Genomic DNA, 23,472 nt, shown 5'->3' on the forward strand with positions numbered 1-23,472 from the left:
TTTTTAGATATATCTCAATGTGGTTTTAATGTTTATTAGTAAATATTTATGTATGTATATGCTAGATGTTTGATGAGAATCAATGAATTTTTCTACCTTTATATCACGTTATCAACATAAAAGTACTCTCCTTTATAAAACTTACAAGCTAAGTCTAGAAACAAGGTTGGCTGGTGGGTTCGGATGATAGCAAACTAAGCTCGCATAAAAAGGTCGTTATTAAAAAGATCAATATAGGTTGGGTTAAAACGTCCTAAATTAGAGTCAGGTTAAAATGAGTTGATGGATAAAGGTGGCGGTGGTGGGCACATTTGTAGTGGCAGTGTGGAGTGGCTCTTGTATTGACATGTCATGTTTAACTTTGAAATTTGAACCAATAACTCCCTAAGGTAGCTTTTGGTATGCAGGAATAACAGTAGAAATGGAATGATTTATTACGTGAGAATGAAAAACATGGTGTTTTGTTGCTCACCGGATTGGAATCATCCATTACATATGGAACTCCATTCCATCAAAATCATTCCTTCCCACCTCCATTCTTTTTTTTCATTCTATTCCTCATTCATCCTACTTTCTCAACACCACCACCACCACCACCATCGGCACCACCACTAACTCCGCCGACGCCACCACCGCCACCACCATTTTCATCGCCGGAGCTACCACCGTTGCCATTGTTGGTTGTTCTTTTGTTTTGTTTTTTTTTTTTGGTTAAAGAGTATTTTGAGATTGAAGTGTTTTTATTATTTCTATTTCATTTCTACAATTTTTTGGGATACCAAATAACAAACATTAATAATTGATTTCATTTCCACAGGTTAATTAAACAAGGAAAAGGAGTGGTAATGATCTATTTCATTCCCTTGTCCATTCTATTCCTTCTCCCATTCCATTCTCTCTTCATTCCATTACCTCTAACCAAACATACCCTAACATGTTTTTTGATTTAAGTTTTATATATGTTGCGTCTATAACATGGTGGTTAGAAGCCTAGAAGAAAACATATGACCATTATGTTTTGTTGTCAATTTGGCACATGCACTTTGATGATAAAGTTACCCGTATAATTTTAACTAGAAGCTACGTATTTTCTTACTACGTTATATTATATAAAACTCTTTCAAACACCCAATATACAACAACCATGCTCAGTAGAATCTCACTCTATATAATATATTGGCAGGGTCTCGAGATGATAGGATATAGAGACACCATACCTCCAAGATCTTCAATAGTGAATCTAACCAATATCACAAACCCTACCTCCAATATCACTTATAGTTTTGATCTGTTGCAAAACCATCTTCCATAACTATAGTTTGCTTCATGTCCATATTCATGATGCACAAAACCCCAACTATTTCATCATCACCATCCGACTCTCTCGAGCATTCCCAATTTGAGCATCCCATCTTCAAATCAAACAACAAATCTCGAATGCGATCGTGTATTTTTTGTTTATGATATGCTAACTACACCATTATGAGAAGTATAATTTGAAGCACTGTTAATAATAAATACATAATCAAAATGTTATATATGTCATAAAAAAGAAAATAATTGTTGTTAATGTGACATACATGTTTGAAGACCACAATTTTAAAAGTAAGACATGTATCGCTGAGCTAAACCGAACATGCCAAGTGTACCGCCGGTGTGCAGCATCACTACTTTTGCACCACCTTTTCTTTCCTGTTGACTAAGTCGACACGCTAACTCCCATCCAGCCAAAGTATATATCGGATCCACTAACACACCTGTTTCTTGAGCTACTTGTTGGCATGCTTCTATTTCCCCTTTCAACACATTCCCAAATCTGTATTTTAAGCCATAGAAAAGATTCCAACTTTATGAGAAAAAATGTCACCTTTATTAACATTATTAAGAGCTTATGATCTAATTATGCTTTCGATAATCAGATACAATAAAGACTTACTTTCTTGGATGCTGACGTTCTACCCAATTTACGAGTCCATTATGCATCATAGGCAAGTCAAAACATTGGCATAACTCGGACATTAAACTTTGTTCCTTTTTTTTGTACCCTTCAACGGTGTCAGCCAGCATCACCGCAGTTACTTCCCAGGGGAGTCTAGTACAAAACAGAAGCATTTGTTAATATTCCAATTAATTCTTTACAATAATTATATAAACATTTTGCGTAATGAGCACATACCCTAAACATAAGGCCCCGATTCCTAAACCAACAGCTGTCGTGCCAGTTCCCGCATCCACAATAATTTTCAGATGCTGGTCTTTTCCAAGTATATGATCTTGTGACAAGTATTGTACAAGGCGAATCAAGCCTATAAAGATTAATATAGTCAGTCGAAACCTATAAAACCAAATCAAGCCATTTTTTATATTCATTTTATAAATAACTAGTGGGCTTGAAGCTTACCTGGCAATGCAATGGCATCGCCTGCACCTTCATTAACGATTACTGTCTTTTTTGAATTTGAAGACCGTTCATCGTCTATATCTAGAAAATTTGACCTCATAGAGTTGTGATTTGAAGAAGCTTTAAGTAAGTCATCAAGGTGTACACCACCGCCTATTGAATTGGCATGTGATGATAACATTTCTTCCCTGTTAGCATATATAGATCTTGGAACATATGTCACATTTCCATATAACTTGGAGATTAAATTGTACCCTGTTAGAATTTGAGGTTGTTCTCCACGTAAAAGCAAATGCGCCTTCAGTCCCCTTTCTGCACATGAAACAGCTGACAAACACACAAACAGAATATCATGAACTGGCCTTTAAGATAGGCGTAATCCAAACCCCCCCCCCCCCCCCCGGCTCTAAAATTTAGGGATGTAAACGAGCTGAGCCGGAACTCGACTAGGCTCACGCTCATTTGAAGCTCTTTTTCTATAACTCGAGTTCGGCTCATGCGCTTTATTTCAAGATCTGGCTCGGTTCATTTACTATTTATTAATTAATTTATATACATTTTTTATTATTTTTATATATTTTGAGAAAAACCTTAAACGAGCCTAAGCTCAGCTCAAGCTCGTTTAGCACCTAAAAAGAGCCAAAGCTAGCCTGTTAAGTGTTAATTTAATACATAGAAGTCCAAAACAGGTAAAACTTAAAAATACACAAGGCTCAAGCTCAGGCTCGATAACTAAACGAGCTTTATTTGACACTCTGCTCCGCTTCAGCTTGAAAAAGCTCGGCTCGTTTTGAGCTTTTTATCCGTCCGAGCTTGAGTAGCTCGTGAGCAGCTTAGCACGTTTGCACCCCTACTCTAAAAAGCCTCAAGTAATATATGTATGCATACCAACAGCTGCAGCGTGTGCACTTTGGCAACCTCCACATGTAACCTATAAAAACGGTGTAATTGGAACCTCAAGTCATCATTCCTAATAACATTTTACACACATTACACATACACAACGTACGCACCCGTACAAGCAATTGAACGAAGAACAGAGCCGGCTATGAGGCAGGGTCGGATGGTCGATGGACACCGGCCCAACACCCCAATAGGCCCGATTTAAAAAAAAAAGAAAATTATATATTTTTTTTTTGGAAAAAAAAATATGTATTCTTATTTCTTAATGTATAAACCCAGTTACTTAACTAACTTATGGCCCAAATTTTTTTTCGCCTTCGGCCTAAAAAATTTTAACGATTATCGAAGACGGCCTTGACAAAGAACGTTATAGTTATCGACTTATCGTACGTCATCGGTTCCTGAATAATCTTCAACCCCAATAGGCCCGATTTAAAAAAAATATATATTTTTTTTTTTTTGAAAAAAAAATGTATTCTTAATGTTTAATCCCAGTTACTCAACTAATTTATGGCCCAAATTTATTTTTTTCTTTGCCTTCGGCCTAAAAAATTTTCACAGCGACGCCCTGACAAAGAACGCTATAGTTATCGACTTATTCTACCACATCGGTTCCTGAACAATCTTCTACAAGCGGAAGCAATGCATCAAGTTTCCTCGCCTTGTTACCGTTCACCAGCGGATGCAACAAATCATCACGAATGATATAAAACGACGACGACTCGTCATTATCCCATTTCCTTACATTCTCCCCCAAACAAGGATGTGGATTGTTGGAAAATGTGGTTTTACCAAATTGCCCTAAATGATGTTGAGTTTGCATATTAGAAACCCTAATTTGGTGGATTTTGGTATCTGGATTCATTAATGCCCATCTCCTGTTTAATATTTTAAGCATAAAGTCTTCACTACTACAGGTGACCTATAAAGCAGCATAAGCTCGTTAGTTGTGAGTTTGGAGGTTAATCGGATAGAATGAGAGTGATGGCGTACGGACCTGATGAGTAATTGAGTGGAATTGGTGTCTGACAGATGAAATTTGAGGGTTTCGTTGAACGATGAACTTCATTGTAAGCTGTGAAAGTTCGCAACAAATCTAACGTTTTAAGTGACTGGATTATGTAATGTTATGTGTTTTTTTAAGTATTTTTTTTATTTTTTTTTTATTTCTTACAAATCAAACACATAACGTTTTCAAAATCATTTTCAGTTTGTTTTTCCATTAACTAAGGGATAACATAGTAATTTTTTTTATTTCTCATGTACTTAACCCGTAGGTCAAAAACTAAATGAGTCAAACTAGTTTTTAATAAAAGTAAACGAACCAAACTACTTTTTTTAACAAAATTAAACGATTTGAACTAGTTTTTTTAACAAAAATAAGCAAACCGAACTACTTTTTTAACAAAAATAAAAGAACCGAACCACATTTTTTAACAAAAATAAACGAACCGAACTGCTTAAAAAACAAACAAATCAAACCACTTTTTTTAACAAAAATAAATGATCCGAGCCATTTTTTTAGCAAAAATAAACGAACCGAACCGAAACACTTTTCTTAACAAAAAAAAATAAACTAACCGAACTACCTTTAAATTCATATTTTATATCATGTGTAGTACATATGGTGAAACATGAAAAAGATACGTTTCATAAGTCATGAACTAAAAAAATATATATAATTCATAAGTTTTACTTATTTTTTTTAGGAACAACTTTTATTAAACCAAAATTAGCAAAAGCTAGAACAAAAACAAAAAAGTTACATTATAAGAAGGGGATTTTTAAGTCACTCGGTCAAACTAATAGTATTTTTACTATCTCTATTTGTAATCCATGAAAACGAATAAACAAGAAGATTGTCGAAACTAAGGTCTTTTCTACTAACTTCTATTTGAAAAACAACTTCATTTCGAGCCCGCCATAAGTTTTACTTTGTACATTAAATTAATTCGTAGATATTTTAAGAATCACAATTATAATAACGGATCTTATTTATTTTTATCATTTGACAAATTATGTGTAAACAGTGTAATACACGAGTTCAAAAACTAGCATTTTATATTACATGATACATAGAAATAATCAGATTTTAAAAAACAATCTCAAACACCCTTAACCAAACCCATAGAGTATGTATACTATATGCATTAAATAATTATACCATCTAAAAATGTGAAAAGTAATGTTAACAAATAAATGAACTCCCTAATAGCAATTTCTTCATGTGAATATAAAGAAATATGCTAACTAGAATATATATTCTCTTTTTTCATCTTGTGTGACTTGAAAAAAATAAATCAAAATAACATTTGGACTAATAACACCTAAAGCCTCGCTTGCATCGGAGCACACCTGCATTAGCTGTGATTGAGCCCACGAGGGAAGATGATCTTACGCTCAGGCTCGATGCTCTTGCATAACTCTTGGAATCTCCTTTACCAGATGGCGTGAAGTATGCACCAATTAACATGACGTCGCCTTCCGAACGCCAATTCCAGCTTTTCCACTCATCCTCAGATGCTTCCTTCCGCTTTTTCACCTAGACACAACATAACAAATTTAGAACCATATAAGATGATTGTAACTTCTTCTTATACATATGTACCAACTCTCACCTCTTTGACATCATGAGAATTAAGAGCTAGAAATCTATTCCCTTAGACTATTGATGGTTGGTGAAGCACTTCCTCCAATTGCATACATTTCCCAATGAGTATAGTCATTGTTCACCACATGGAAATATCCATGCCTACATCTATATTCATAAAAAGAACAGGTTTGTAAATTATAGATTTTTTATTTGTTGACTCTTAACTTGAAGGGGTTGTCAAATTGACTTGTTTATATATAACCCAATCCAAACATAACTCGTTTAATAAACGGGTTAGATGCATCAACCTTTTAATGATGTGAACTCTGTATAGACAACCCAAAAACTAATTATTTTCTTATCTCGAGTAATGAGTCGTCACCCTACTATGTATGTATGTATGTGGGACTTGCCTTAGCATCCTTTGAACAAGACCTTCACCAAAATGGTTAAATGCAGTGGTGACTTGCATGTTTTTGTCTTGAGTTAAACTATCACTATGCCCTAATAGCATGACCTTATCATGATGTGTCATGTAATTATTGGATATTGTGATGACTGTAGATCCATATGTGGCATCAATCAAGCCGTCATGACAATTAGACAATGAACAATGATCCACCCATATATGACTTCCACCGAAAATAGAGATCCCATCACCGTCTGATATTGTTCGCCGCCCATAGTGGTCAGGCGAGTCACGAACATCGGCATTCCCACCTTGCTTACAATCATGTATGTTGACTCCATGTATGATGATGTTTGTTGAATATTGGATGGTGATGCATGGTCCACCGGCTATATGAACATTGGCACCACGACCATCGATGGTCTTGAATGAGTTCATCATGAATTCTTGTTTAAGTTTAATAGTCATGTCATGTGCAAATATGATCCATAATGGTTCTTCTTGGATCACACCATATCTTAATGTTCCTTGTTTAGGGTTAACCGGATCATCATTTTTAGAATCCGTCACAACATATATTTTACCATCACATCCTCCAATCGTCTGCTTGCCAAATCCAATTGCACAGTCGGCTAACCGTTGACGGTGGTTTTCCCAATTCTTGTCACGTCGCCAACAATCATCAATCGGATTTCCTGTCCCACATAAGAAAAATCCCATATTTCTCCTAGATTCGTTTATACTCCTGCATTGCCACAAACAAATATTTATGAGTATAGGTGTCACTAATTAAAATGTTAATGTTTTCATCTAAAAAATCAATATTCGTTCACTAAAAATAACATTTTTTTTCTACAAAAATTAAGTTTTTACAATTTGAAGAATCAAACTCACATTTTCCTAAAAAACCAACAATTTTCACATCAAATAAACAAATTTTAGCCAACACATGGTCGATGGACCCTCATGACCCTCCCATGGTTCGTACATTATTTAAATAAACATTCTTTGATGAAAACTAAAAACATGAACACAAGCTAAATATAAAAAGAAGTAGCTTAAGTTATCCAAGGTTTACCTATGAAAATGATGCACTACAAGCTTAGGATCTTGTACATGTGAAGATAAGGTGGAAATAGGGGTAAGAAAAGCAAGAATGAGAGCTAAACAGATTATCAACCCCATGTTCTTCCTTCTTGAGAGATTCAAAGAAAGAAAATAGTATGTGTCAAAGGTGAGTAGTGAACGAGATTATTAATACTGAATCTTGAGTGTGCATTCAAAGGCACATGCACTTTCACGCATACAATAATAACCATTCTCAATAAATATTATTAATGAAGAAACACGAAACGTACCGGGTATAGCTCGGATCGTCTTCTACGGGATGATGTAACCAAATCTCGCTCTCCTCCGCTCAGATCTGCAATGGTTTTTGGGGGTGTGGAGGTGACTGCTAAGAAATCTCGAGGATCTCTTGTTTACAGACACAAAAATGGTTATGGTGGTGGCTCTTATTGAGAACCCCCTTTAATAAGGAGGTGGAGACCTCCTTATATAGGGAGCCTCATGGCCACCATCATGGTACCCTAATGGGCCTAGCCCAGTTAGGGTTACCTCCACAAACCCCCTCAGCCCAATAATATTGTATTAGTCCATATAATAAAATAAGCCAAACATAATAAATTAAGGTCGTAAGCCGGGTTTAGTACCATACCCCTACAAGCCCCCCAAGTCCAGTGTTGCTCCTAGGCGTGCAAGCGTTTAGGTGGAGCGCTGGACTTCATAAGGTGTGTTAGGATATGAGGCGGTTTTTTCCCCTTTCTTCGGCCTTGTCTTTATTGTCTTTGAGTTTTGAGAGGTTTTCTCCATGATGGTGACATGTTGTGATCCTTATGATAATAATGGTGCACTGGCATGAATAAGATATAGCACGCATCATAACAATAGTGGCGCGGGGCCTGATAAAAGATAGAGTGCGCATCTCGATAATAATGTAATGCAACTTGCGCGCGAGGCAGCTTACGAGCTATAAAAATAATGAAGCTTGCGCGCGAGGCGACTTACGAGCTATAAAATAATGAAGCATGCGCGAGTTGCGGCTTATGAGCTATAATATGATGATAATGACTGGCCCACAAGGGTCTCTTCTACGCAGGATGACTATCCCGGCTTGTCTTCAAAATAATAATGGAGGCACAAACGGCCAGATAATAATAATAATGTCATAGGTACTTGTGCGACTCGTAGCCGAACCTGCAAAAACATATCAACTAAAAGTGGATGTATTACAAGGTTCCCATCCTCGGGCAAATTATGAGGTGTGCCCAACCTACGTTGGCGCGTGGCCGTTTGGGATATTATTAGGCTCCCGATCTTTATGTTTGGCGCGTGGCCATGTGGGATATTATTAGGCTCCCGACCTTTATGTTTGGCGCGTGGCCATGTGGGATATTATTAGGCTCCCGACCTTTATGTTTGGCGCGTGGCCATGTGGGATATTATTAGGCTCCCGACCTTTATGTTTGGCGCGTGGCCGTTTGGGATATTATTAGGCTCCCGACCTTTATGTTTGGCGCGTGGCCATGTGGGATATTATTAGGCTCCCGACCTAAGATTCGGATGTCTTCCATCGCGATAATGTAGTGATGGTATACCACGATAGTCCCCCAATTCATTGCTACTAAATAATGTTAGGAGCATTAAACTTGTAATAATAAACTTGTTAATAAAGTTTTAATCACATGGGCGGATGAGGGGCTGTTATGAAAAATTGGAAATAATTCCTTCCTCTTTTAAATCTTTTTGCCTCTGCACGTTCCTGTCACCATTTTGAACATTTGGGATGGTTGCATGGAGTTCGTAATTGCCGGAGTTAGCGTTGAACTTCAAGAAGGTCGCATGCGTTCCGTGACGGCGGAGTTTTACCCACCGGATCAAGTTGGTGGAATGTGATACGCGACTGCGCGCAAAGCATCATGGCGGTGCGCATGTAGAATGGCGGAAGGGTTGATCTGCGACTGCGGTGGCAGAATGTTGATCCGCGGTGGCGCGCATGCGACGTGGCTTGTATTCCACCCTGCTATAGTGGCGTTGTTGCGTTACAGTGGCGCTGTTGGTATGCTAGTGTGTATGTGATCCGCGGTGGCGGGTGTTAATCCGTCGTGCCTGTTTTTGTCCGCCTACGCGCATGAGAAAGCGGTTGACACGCCGTGAACGGATTACAAATAACAAGCATGGTGGTCTTCGTGATAGCGGCCTTCATGTCTTCCCACTTGAAGAGTGATGCGGATGCAAGAAACCAAATTTTTGGAGGCGCCCATCCATAATGACGCGGTGTTGTTCCGTGACGGCGCCCACGCATGTGGCGCAGTGTTCTTTTGTGACGTGATTGCGTAGTGGTGATCCGCAAGTATGATGGCTGTGTGTTGTTTAGCGATGCGCATGCACGGTGGCGAGGTGTTGGATCGCGGTGGTGCGGTGCTCGGCGCCAGCGCGCATGCGTGATGGCGCGCTGCTGCTTCATAGCGGTGGAACTCATGCATGGTGGCATGCACCATGGTGGCCAGATGGTTATCCGCGGTGGCGTGTACGCGTGGTGGCGCAATGACATTACGCGGTGGCGAGGTTCACTTGTCGTGGCGCGCATGAATGTTGGCATTGTATTGAACCACGGCGAGCGCATGCGCGGTGGCGGAGCGTTGTGCCACGGTGATCATCACAACTTGTGGCTTGCTTGCCGGAGCAGGAGGCGGCGTGGACTCTAATTGCCCGCCATGTTTTGTTTTTTCTGGTGATTGGTTTTTCAATGAAATTTTTGGATGATGATAAGAAAATTGGAAACTGGACCCACCTGTGACATTAATATTAATGCCTCCTCATGCTGGACAAAAGACAATGTCATCATCTTTTATGTACTATTGTACACTGTCAAACGTGAACCACCCATTTTTTCATCAAATTTTTTTTTTTTATAAAAAACGTAGCAGATCTACAAGCTTCGATTTTTTGCCGGATGAACTCTTATATGAAGATTTCTGAGCCGGATCTTGGCTGTATTGCCGGAAAAAATGCAGATCTCGCACCGTGAGAATTTTAGGCCACCAAAATAAAGTAGATCTGGACGTTATTGTGAGATCTAGTTAAAACCGTCACAGATCTAGTTCAGAAAAACTACTAGATTCGGATGGTATCTGAAAAATTATCAGATCTGAAAAGGTTTTCAAATTTATTTCACCCTCTTGTTCTTCCAAAAACAGATCTAGAAGTCAAAAAGAGAGAGTCAAAGATGAGGTTCGTTTTCATGTCCCACGGATGACGCCAATGAAGAAACACGAAACGCACCGGGTATAGCTCGGATCGTCTTCTACGGGATGATGTAACCAAATCTCGCTCTCCTCCGCTCAGATCTGCAATGGTTTTTGGGGGTGTGGAGGTGACTGCTAAGAAATCTCGAGGATCTCTTGTTTACAGACACAAAAATGGTTATGGTGGTGGCTCTTATTGAGAACCCCCTTTAATAAGGAGGTGGAGACCTCCTTATATAGGGAGCCTCATGGCCACCATCATGGTACCCTAATGGGCCTAGCCCAGTTAGGGTTACCTCCACAAAACCCCCTCAGCCCAATAATATTGTATTAGTCCATATAATAAAATAAGCCAAACATAATAAATTAAAGTCGTAAGCCGGGTTTAGTACCATACCCCTACAATTAACAATATTATAAACTGGAAAAAGTATTTGTTTAGTGTATAAATTTTCGTAGAGACTGTATGAATAGGGATATGATTTATCTGTTTTTGTTAGAGAATTATATTTTTATAATTGTTTTAGTTGTGCCACACTAATGCTGCATCGTTAACTACTTGATCTGTATATTAAAGATAATAAAGTTTAAAGCAATCTTTTCATGAACATATGTATGTGTTTTGGTTTTGATACATAACTTAATAAACCCTTAGTTTTAGAGTAAATTATGACTTATAAGTTATTTATATCTAAAAATGTTAGTTGATCGAAAATGGTCTTTACAATAATGTATATTGAAAGCAACTCTTTAATTATTGTTTGGCATTAAACTTGAAAGTGACAAGAAAAACTAAAGGGAGAATTCATACACATTTTTTTAAACTTTATTAATGTGATCATATATGTAACTAAATTTTATAATATCAGCTATATCAGTGACCATTTATTAATAGCTTTAACCTTTATAACAATCTTACATAAGGTGTATAAGGTGCATGCTCTTTCTCAAATTCGTCACGTTTGATAGTTCTGTTGCCCTAGACGGGTTACCATAAATTCAACTAATGCGATGGACGATTACAACTTTTACTTTTAAATGTGATAAATGTGGAGATCACAACTAAGTTTCTCATTCCAAAGGATACGAGTGGGGATCCGAATTAAACTCTATTCCCTCGCCATTTAAAAAGGATACAACCAAGTCTCTCATTCCAAAAGTTCACATATTCGATTCATACAACAAAAATGATTCGCACATGCTTAACGTTTTTAGAAAACTTAATACAGACTTTTGTTTAAAGAGTCATAGAGATATAGTATTCATGCCAATGCATGATTTTATAACCATTTCATATATTTACTTAATAATCTTTAGCAATTCAGCTTATAATTGTATAGTGGGCCTTCTAATTTTTAAGAACTCATAAAATATAACTGTAAGGCCAAAAAAAATATGACTTGCGATATTAAAGTATAAAACCCGTTATATATTTACGGTCAAGATAATAATTAAAGTGGACGAAAAATCCGGACACAAGACGAGAACTTCGACACGCGTTCAAGTTTAACGAGAAAGCTTCCAGAATGTGAGAATGTTTGTTTAGCTATAAATAGGACTTCAATGTTTTTATTATGTGTGTGTTTGTATGGTGTAAGTCATCCACCCAAGGGGAGCTCACCTTGGGTGGGTCGGTTCGTGTTTAATATATCAAATTTTTAACCGACAACGAGATCGTTCATTTATTTTATCTTTATATTATTTATGTTCGGTCGTTTGATTTACCGCACCCGTCTCGAGAGTTTATCAAGAACAAAGCCGTTCGTTGTCGGATCCGACGGTTTCGGGACCTACAATTGGTATCAGAGCGGGTCAAATCTTATGATTCAACTTTGTTCTTGATATTCGGGGTTCTATTTCCGCTATTACCCGAACCGAGATGTTAATTCCGTTGAAGTTTTAAAAATAAAGTTAGAAGTTTGGAAATAAAGTTTAAAGATCTGAGAAAATAAATGTGTTTGAAGTTCGTCTCGGGTTCGTAGATCTGGATTTTCAGCCCTGTTTAAAGGTTCGCTTGGTGATTTTTATGAAGTTAAAATTTTTTTTTTGAAGATTTGGATGAGTTTTGTTTAAGATCTGGGGATGTTTTTCTTTGGTTGTTCTTGATACACACAGTTGTGTGTGTAAGTGATTGTTGAGAGAAATTTGGTGAGAAAGAAGGTGGGGCCGACCACCACTTCCGGCCGGTCTCCGATGAAGTCCAACGGTTTCTGGTTCTAACAGCGAAGGTGGTCACAAGTTTAGAAGAAAGAAGATGCAGTCCCATTGTGGATCGGGTTCTGTACAACCAAACTCCGTCAACCTGGTATAGCTTCCGGTGAAATCCGGGTTTCCGTCGCCACCACCGGTTTTGAGCCCAACTACGTCCCTACATAAGCTTCACCATTCCATCATCACAATCTTCTCTACCACTACCCTCGATTCCGGTAACCCCTTTTCATAACACTCATATTTTCCGGCGAAGAACAAAGAGCTGGAGCCGCTGCCATACTTCCGGCAGCGGCGGCATACGGTTGCGGTGTTTTCTGGATGATGGAGTAAGGTGGCGACGACCAGCTATGGTGAAAGAAAGTTTATTGATTATATGATGATGATGATGATGTAGATGATGATGTATGGTAGATGTGAGGTTACGGCTAGGGTTCTGGATGAGAATTCTCATGTTCACAAATTTTGGTGTGGGTTATTATGGGCTGGTATGGTTTCTAAAATCATGCTTTGGGCTAGTAACCTATATTTTTTTTATGTCTACCGATATGAATTAGTTTTAGTGGAATTTGTGTTGGGCCGAAAAAAAAAAAGAAAAATTATAGATCGGGTTGAACAAACTGGAGAAAGTCAAACTTGATTGGGTTTTCGTCATTATTGAACTGTGTTCAAAGCATATTATTTATATATTAGTTTCAAGGCGTTTGAGAATTGGATCCTGAAAACGTGGGCTACGAGCATCCGAGATGCTTATTTATTAAGGTGATAATTTTTGAAAAAGTTGGATTTAACAGGTAATTAAATTGTTTAAGCTCTCACCCTGAAAATGTGGGATACGAGTATCTGGGGTACTTATTTATTAGGGGTGAGTTACTTAAATAATTTCATTCACGGAAATAATAAGCTTTGTCATTTGATCGTTGTTCCTGATATTTCGTCAAGCTCTTCTGAACCTATATTGCTTAAGATCCGAGATGGATAAAGAAGCGAGAACGTCTTCATGAATGAATTAGGTGGATCATACCTTGAGGGGGTGATTGAAGAAGTTTCGGTTATCGGGTTGATTTACGAAAAATGAGAGACACGGATTCGATGATGTTTTGAGATCACAAGTCAAAGGGGTGATTGTAAGGCCAAAAAAATATGACTTGCGATATCAAAGTATGAAACCCGTTATATATTTACGGTCAAGATAATAATTAAAGTGGGCGAGAAATCCGGACACAAGACGAGAACTTTGACACGCATTCAAGTTTAACGAGAAAGCTTCTAGAATGTTAGAATGTTTGTTTAGCTATAAATAGGACTTCAATGTTTTTATTATGTGTGTGTTTGTATGGTGTAAGTCATCCACCCAAGGGGAGCTCACCTTGGGTGGATCGGTTCGTGTTTAATATATCAAATCTTTAACCGACAACGAGATCGTTCATTTATTTTATCTTTATATTATTTATGTTCGGTCGTTTGATTTACCGCACCCGTCTCGAGAGTTTATCAAAAACAAAGCCGTTCGTTGTCGGATTCGGTTTCGGGACCTACAATAACTTTTTTATTATTATTATTAAAAACGATTAAATCAGTATTAACAACATTATTTCTTCCAAAAACAATCTCTAAAATTGCATTACAACATAGAAGTTATAGGACTTATATGAATACCATGTAATGTATAATTGTAATATATTAACAGACTTAACCGTGCCCATTAGCCCATTAACTTCTAACATCATGTAAGGTGGTCCCGTAAGTTTAGATTTTCTTCATAGTTCATAATTTCATATAGGTTGCGTGGGCACTTTGCCCCTTAGCACATGCTAAATTGTAGATACATAAAAAAAAACTATTCTCGTATTGTGAGTTCTGACTTAACAATAATGTTGATACGAAGTCTACGAGTAACACTTGAGGCTTTTTGTAACGACGGTGAATAAGCAAACGTTGATTGGGATATTCGACTTAGATGTATGATTAAGTTTGCACCCGTTAGCCTCGTCTCACATGCACACAAAGAGAAAGACCTTATGATCCAATTTATGTGTGAGAGAAACAGAGTCCATATTAGAAGAGTAAGAATGTATATCACTTATGATTGGATATTTCATGCCGTGCACGCAACAGTCAAAATTTGCAATTCACTCATGAGTTCGACCGACAAAGAATGATGAATGTGACCGCTTACAAAGTCATACGACCCAATGACCATTTTTTGCCCATGGCCCATATGACGTGACAAGCTCTCATGTGCGAACTTGATTTGATATCGCGTGTTTGTTTAGCTTCGCCCTACTACTATCTTTTTTGTTTTATAACGATATAAAATGCATTCTTTGTTGTTAAATTATATTTTTTTATTAAAAGATATGGTCGGTATCGTAAAAAATCAATTGGACCATGTGGCTGTGATGTGGTGTTGCCACCTCAATCGTTTTTTTCTTTTTAAATACTAACTTTTATGTTATTTTTTTTGTTGGAGCCTACTAACTTATGTTTGCGATTCAGTGCTAATACATACTGATTTCATGTTGGTTCACCGTCGCAACGCAAGTTTTATTTAAATATATTTAGTTTGTTGTGTTTGAGCTTGACGAAGTTATATTTTTGTTTAGTTCTGGTTCCGTAACCCGATACCAACCGACTTTTGCATAACGTTATGAACATGATTGATACCGACCGAATCCGCTTAAGCATTTGTTAAGGGGGACTCTACTCGTCGATCATCGAAAGCAAGTCCACCGCTAGCCGACCATCGCAAATATCTGTTTCGTGGTTGATTGCTTCCTCATAACCTAACCTCTTCTCAATCGACTCTGGTTCGCACTTTCATCCGTTACAATCATAATAATAATTGCTTTGATTTCTTTCTTTCCACTTGTAGAGAAAGAAAAAGTTGTAAGATCACATTCATTTATCAATTCCATTTTTACCCTCTTCAACAAAATGGTGGGATTATTTCCCACAGCCCGCCATATCTTCAACTGAACTTCCATTAACTCTCCCATATGTCGCAGTTATCCCTTTCTCTTGCTTCCACCGTTGTTGAGCCTGCGATTCACAGCTTCCACATGTGTGTTTTTTATCACTAAAGTTCACATGTGCGTAGATGTTGTTTCAGTGACTATTTCGTTGCTGATCTTGAACAAACAACTTATGAGTCGAGCTCGAATTATAGAAAAGAGCTTGTTGTTTTGTTATTTTTGTTTTTTTTTTATGAATTTGTGTTTTCAGCTACTGTTATTGGTTATTATTTGTTACAGATATGGTGATTCTCAGGTGCATAGTGTGTTTTAGCTTTAATTCTGTTATGTTTTGTTACTAATAGATGTTTATTAATTCAGTACTGTAATATGAGACTGAGAATGTTAATTTTTGTTAGTAATTAGGTTACTTAATCGAGTTTCGGTTAACGGGTCGGGTTTTTGGGGGTTTGAACGCTAACCGAACGATTCTACATTCGATTTAAATGTTTCTTTGGTTTATTGCATCAGGTTTAATCGGGCCGGTGTAAGTCAGGCCTCAAGTTTTCAGCGTTGGTGTATAATTCTAATGTTAAGTCTCGTTTAAATTATTATTATGTTAACTGAAATGACGTTATGTTTGCCTGAGGCGTGTTATTGAGCATGATGTTGTTTATTCATTCTGTGACCTCAATTTGATTTGCAACTAGGAGCATAAATGGAATATATGCATCAGCTGTTTGTAATTGGGTTTAGTTTTGCGCACAAAGTTTATGCAGCTTGACTAAAACATAGTCAACAGATCGGATTTTTACCATATTTGTTGCATTTGAATATCATATTTTATAGCGATTTTTACCAATATTGCTGCATAAAATTGATATTTTTACTAATTTAAGTTGTGATTCGGTAGTTTGACTAGGATTTAGTCAACTGTGATGTCAAGGGCAATTAACGGTTTTGGGATAAATAACATCTGCTGGCGGCGGCTGTAGCTAGGAAAGCTGAGGTGTCCTTCATTAGTTGTTCTGCAAGTAAGTTTGTATAACTTTATGCAGCCACTAGACTAGCATTTGATTTAGGTTTTCGTGTTGGATGTTGTACTTCTATAAATTATTTATAGTAGTTTAGGCACTTTGAGTTTTGATAACGGGTTAAGGGTAGGAGTGCAAACGAGCCAAGCTGAGTCCTTGAGCTCGGCTCGTTTAACTTACACAGAGCTCGAGCTCAAGCTCGGCTCGTTTCGAGCTCTATTTTAAAAGCTCAAGCCCGGCTCGTGAGTAGATTTTTAAGCTCGAGCTCCGCTTGTTTACTATTTATTAATTGATTTTTATATATTTATATTTATTAATTGGTAGTTTTTAGACAGGCTTTGATGGTTACAAAGTATCCTTCAATACAGTTATATACAGATTGGTAATTATTAACTGGAAGATGATCGATCAATTGTGGCCATAAGAGATGTGTTGACTTTTTGATAGTCAAACTTGAATTGAAATATTGGTTCGGATACAAAAGTAATCTGATCACTTTTGAGTTCATGGATCATGGTTGGAAACGGTATGCACGTAATGTTATAACATGTATTTTTTTATTATAATTTAACTTAAATGGTATAATAGTAAAACTTTAACTTTCTTTTCTTTCCTTCCAAACTCAGGAATACATAAAATGTTTAATTTTCTTTTCTCTTCTTTTCTTTTCATTAAACTCGGGAACACAAAATAAAATCACATCTTTTTCTTTCTTTTCTCTTTTAATTTTCTTTCCTTTCTTCTCTCTCACTAAATGAACTCGGGAACATAGCGTTATTAAAAATTAAATTAAATCAAAAATTAAAAAAATAAATAAATTAAAAATTAAAGGTTTAGGATGCAGGATCAGTAAAAATTATTATTAAAAATTAAATTAAATCAAAATTAAAAAAAAAACTCACCGCAATCCTTTCGACGAATGAGAACCCGGCAGGATGAAACAAAATTATATTAATAAGAGAATGTTGCACGTCAATTAAAGAATACACTTATGTTTAAATGATGAATGCATACTTTGGCTGTTTTTTAATATCCTTGATTCCTCCTACATAGTCGAAAATTGTATTTTTATATGGATTGAACATCAATCTGCAAACGAAACCAAACACCGATTACTGCTTTTGGAACAAGGAACGGAATATGAACCAATTAAATATGATGCACAATATTAAAATTAACAAGTTATGGGGTTTATCTTTATCATGATCATTGGCACAAGAAGCACATATCTTATCATTGCTAATGGAGCGTAATCAACCATGGTTCCGAGCCTAAACACTGGTATCTCGATGGATCCCAACTTTGTGTTTGCAAACAAACATCATGATTGAACTACAGGAGAATAATACGATTGAAAATTGTGATTTTGCAGAAAAAAAAAAAAGAGTTTTTTACCAAATTAGTATACTTGATAAATTTTTTACCAATATAGTGTAGTTTTAAACATATTTACCAAAATGAGTATTTTTAATAGAACCCACACCCACTTCATCTTCTTCCTTCTAACAATATTTTCTCTCTCTCTACACTCTATATAGACCATCAATCATCTCCAACGGCCACCGATACCTCCGCCGGAAATACATGATGCCATGGTGGAAAGATTAATAAAAAACAAACCCTAACCCTAATCTATCATTATCATCTTCTTGTTCCACCACGATCAACTCACATCGTCAATGGTCTCCGGTCAACTCTGTGTTCAGTCACCATCTGCCGCTAGTCCTCCTCCTCCGGCATCTCCCTCTGCCGCTAACACTTCTCTCCATATCTCCCGCATCACAACAACAACTCTCCGTCATCGATCTCAACGCACTTCACCAAATCAAGTACAAGTACACCCTCACCGACGTAAACCACCGAGGAATATTCTTCTCCATGTCGAACTTCATTTCAAACCCTTGCCATTACTTTTCCTACATCACATGCCCCGTCGTAAGTCATCACTTAAGAGTCACGTCTCTCTTCCTCCTCATTAAAAACACTATATTTTCACTTTCATTTTCAATTAAATAATATATTTTATACTTTTATCATTACCTTTTCTCTCCCCTTCACTCACAACCACTTTAAAAAACATTATAAAATTATAGAGGTGACCGGACTCTACCAACTCACCGAGTTGACTCAGATATTCTTACCCTGCACTCGTCACCGGATTCATCCCGTCGCAAATCGGCCATCACCACCAACAACCCCTCACAGACACTATTTCGGCGTCATTATCAGAGCTCAGAGACCTCCACACTTTAGACGTCAACAACAACAAGAAGCTAAAAGTGTGGAGAGAGAGAGAGAGAGAGAGAGAGGGAGGGAGAGAGAGAGAAAGTATGGTTAGAGGGAAGAAGATGAAATGGGTGTGGGCCCTATTAAAAATACCTATTTTGGTAAATATGTTTAAAACTACGCTATATTGGTAAATAATTTTACCAAGTACACTATTTGGTAAAAAACTCAAAAAAAAAAAAGAAAACCTAATATACTTTGACAGTCATAAAGTAAAATCAACAAAATTAGGCGAGATTTAAGTAACAAGCTATCAATTCGGAAGAGAAATTGACGAACTCAATCACGAGGTCAACTTAGATAGATTAATGAACTCAATCCCAAGACCAACTTGATAGAGATTGAGCTTTTAGTTAATTTTTTCCTAGTTTAGTCTTGTAAAGACTGTTATTAAACTAGAATTTGTAGGTTTATAAATAAAGATTATTTGTAAATATTATTTATCACAAAACTGAAACAATAAAGTTTGTCTAAATATTAATACCAATTGATTACCTTAAATTTCTCAGAATAGTAAACACAAAACTATAAGAAAAATAGAATAAAATTTGAACTGCCCAAACATAGAAATGTAAAATGTAATTTACTAAGAAATTAAATGAAATTAAATAACTAGTACTAGACTCTTTAACACATCAACAACTATAACACTGTGCACATCAAACCGCAATGTTGACCACTAAAATAAAATTAAATGCATTTTTATTAAAGTACAATACGGGACATACGGTCACAAAATTCTCATATATGCATAAAGTTAAAACAAGTTTCTCAATCTAGTAAGTTTATCTTTAAATATTTGTGGTTACATAGATTATTCATTCTAAGCTTAATAAGAGTCGGCTTGGTATGGGATAATAGAGTGTAAAGGAAATGCAGTGCCATTCCGTTATATTGTTTGGTTAACCTACTGAAATGACATGAATCATTACATTACGTTGTTTGGTAGGCTAAAAAACGTGAGAATGAAATGCAAATGACAAAAATACTCTTACCTCAAAATTAAGAAAATTTACCAAAATAAAAAAGTGCAATTGCGGCGGCGGCAGTAGTGATGGTGCTGGTGGCGACAGTGGTCAAGTGGTGTGTTGAGAAAGTAGGGTGAAGGAGAACGAAACGAAAAAGAAAAAAAAAACAGAAGTTCGAATGAATGGTTTTGATGAAATGAGATTCCTTATGTAATCGTCGTAACTATTCCACTGACCAACCAAACACCAATTTTTCATTCTTATACAATGATTAATTCAGTGATGTATGTAATTTCTAAGTACCAAACACTACCTAAAGCATGATTATTTGATCCATCGATTCTTGTAGTACAGTTAGTTTATTTATAACTCTATAAAATGTCAATTATCTATATCCGAAATAAAATATAAATCTTAGTTTTTCTAAACTTTTCTTGAAACAGTGATCTATTCATCTTCAATTACTTGGAATGACGAATTTATTTTAATCTTCATAGCACGTGAGACTTGAATTCAAAACCTTTAAATCCATGTGTTTTAAAGGCTTAACCTTTACTAATGAACCATTATCGCTATTAGTTTCTATGATTTTGATTTGAAATTATGAAATTTGTTTATATGCAATAAAAACAGAGAAACATACATATTATAAAATCTCACCTATAGCATAATTATTGGTATCGTTTGAGAAGAGTGGGTGAGAGTAACTATCACCTCTATCCCTAGAAATAAATAGATCGTTCCTAATGAGACCTTTAGCTCAAAAAACCATTACCGACGCATGCATATGCAATCGCATTCTTACACTTTTACTAATGTAAAGGTTATGTTTAAAATGAATCATTTTCTTGAATCTTGTTTTTCTAGATTAGTAAGAGCATTCTTAACCTATCCCTAATTTCAATCTCTATAATTACATTAAAAAACATTATATTTATATCTCCTGTTCAATTAAATAATATTTTTTTTATCATTTTATCATTACAGTTTTCTCTTCACCTTATAATTTACAAAAAATCACTACATTTTCTCCAAATTTACAAAAAAATCACCACACTTTCTCTATCCACCCTATAATTTACACTACAACCACTTAAAACCCCATCCTAAAATTTACAAACTCCCCTCACAAGATTTTGAGGGATAGGATGAGAATGCTCTAATGTTTAGCTGAAGCAAATGAAGTGAATCCGATTTGGGTTGGAGACTGCAATGTCTCAAATTCGATTTCGATTCTAACCGGGTTTTACCACAGTAGGCTTTTGAGCGACGGGTTTTTCGTGAAACATGAGACTGTGGGCTTGAGTTATTTAGTGCTATCTGCGATTGTAGACATATGGCATCATGTTTTGTTATTGGGTTACTTCGGATAACCGAGTGTCATTTGTTGTTTGGTTGAAAGAAAAGTAAGTAATAAATGAGAAAAGAAGTATTGAAAAATGAAGTTGGGTAGAATTTTAATAGGTAGTTACTAGGTTATTAACCCGTGTACGACACGGTTGGAAATATAGAAATCGACAACTAAACACATATTATTTAAGATGACAAAAGTTTTAGTTATATGTTTATTGGGAGGATTGTTTAATATACTTGCAATTCAAACTTGTATGTAAACATAGTACTTAAAAATATAAAGTTACAGGAAAAAAAAAGTCATAGTACATTGTTTGGAAACATAATCTAAAACTTTAAAAATTGTAAATTCGTAAACTATTAAATATTTTCAATAAAATCATATTTATTGTTTTGTTTGTAACTTTACCTTGCTTATCTAAAATAAGCATTTTAATATCACATCTACTATTCATTCTTGATAAAGCTATATATATATTAGAACATGGGTAAAAACTAGATCTCTCAAATATATTTCAACTCTTGCTAGAGACTGCCTTTGAAATTTATTAATGGTCATTGAAAGCCAAATTGAAACAATATCTGTCTTCTCTTCAACTTAAATGGAAGTTTCTTATCTAAAGGCGTTAGACCACTACGAGTAATATAAGTACGATAACCAATATTAGTACATGAAATTACTTTGACTTCGATATCACGCCTACCCAAATGAATAACTTGAAGTCTAGTTCCATTGCATATGTCATTCTTTTGATCAATATTCCTTAGTAACATTATTGGCACACTTACTTTAAAAACCAATCTATGGTTAGGTATTCCAGACATTTTTAAACAGTTTAGAAATTTTGAGAACTATAAAGTTGGATCGAAATTATCACTAACACTATCAGAACTTAGGTACTCGATTTCTTCACCATGAAATAATACCAAAAATCGGTCATTAGTGCCTCTAGAACTCAACCGACACACACTCAACCTCAAATATAGGTGGAGGGTATCCATCTCTCGTTGTCAACCCTCTAACTTGTTGGGTCTTTAAAATACAATTTACAAATCAATAAATAATAATAAAAATAATTTTCTTAGATTTACAAGAAATGTATAGTGATCCTGCTTATGGAAGCAATACATTCAAGATAACGAACCATATAAATCACAAACAATTAAACATATATAATTTCAAACAACAACATATTTTTTATTTGTTTGTTGGGACCGAAACATGATGTATAAATACAAGTCATTCAAACAGAAACATAAAATTGAAAGATATAGACTATAAAAGATTACATTACATAGTAGAATGCTTATAAAGAACTTTTAAATGGCATTCAATATACATTGCCGCTACTCACAAATCAAGTTTCAAGAAAAGTTTGAAACTAATATTTAGTGTTATAATGCAAATTTTACTATAAAAATAAGAAAGGGAAAATAGTAAGTTATAATGTGGTTGAATAATTTTAAAAAAGAAAAAAGATCAAAAGAAATATACATGATGTATATAATCCAACCTTTTTGTTTAGTTTCTTAATTTTGGAAATAATAACCAAGATTTTTAATTTTTGACTCTGTCCTCATCTTCTCTGATATTGCTTGATTGTTGGCGTATTAGAAAGCATTTAACCATATACCAATAATTAAAAAATTAATATACTATGTAATAAAGTGTTGAATTTTATATTAAGATTATCTATAAAATTCCATCTAGATTGAAGAAAATTAACTAATTATAGTTGAAAGACATCTTTATTCTTTTAGAAATATATGTATACAAAGTTGAACTTTTAGTAGATAGTCATGATAGAAATATAAATGAAAACAAAGCCAAAATAAAATAAAGAAAGTTTGAATTGGTGTATATTGTGTATGAGAGGAAAGAAGACGTGTAGCTTTCTTAGTTGTTTATTTAATGCCTTGAACCTGGTAAAGGAAAAAAACAGCAAATAATTTCTACGAGTTAAGTTAATGAAATTAGACACACATGAAAAGAAATATATAGCCTACTTGTTGGGATTAATCTGTTTGAAAATTTTCTGTTGATTGAAGGACATTT

At 35.6% G+C, this 23,472-nt stretch overlaps 1 protein-coding gene and 1 pseudogene across 1 annotated transcript; both read right to left on the reverse strand.

Annotated features, from left to right (window-relative positions):
* Nucleotides 1-1,566: 1,566 nt before the first annotated feature.
* Nucleotides 1,567-4,211, reverse strand: LOC143551543 (D-cysteine desulfhydrase 2, mitochondrial-like). Its single transcript, XM_077041951.1, has 6 exons — nt 3,909-4,211; nt 3,290-3,332; nt 2,402-2,728; nt 2,177-2,306; nt 1,937-2,092; nt 1,567-1,816 (listed from the first exon to the last, which is right to left on the reverse strand). The coding sequence occupies exons 1-6, from the start codon at nt 4,200-4,202 to the stop codon at nt 1,600-1,602; spliced, it is 1,167 nt and encodes a 388-aa protein (XP_076898066.1). The 5' UTR covers nt 4,203-4,211; the 3' UTR covers nt 1,567-1,599.
* A 1,410-nt stretch (nt 4,212-5,621) lies between these two features.
* LOC143550516 (putative pectate lyase 5) lies at nt 5,622-7,527 on the reverse strand (annotated as a pseudogene).
* Nucleotides 7,528-23,472: the final 15,945 nt, after the last annotated feature.

This window comes from Bidens hawaiensis, unplaced genomic scaffold, assembly GCF_021521415.1.
Source record: "Bidens hawaiensis isolate Kalapana, Puna unplaced genomic scaffold, B.hawaiensis_p1.1 tig00001016_1, whole genome shotgun sequence".
Lineage (NCBI taxonomy): Eukaryota > Viridiplantae > Streptophyta > Magnoliopsida > Asterales > Asteraceae > Bidens > Bidens hawaiensis.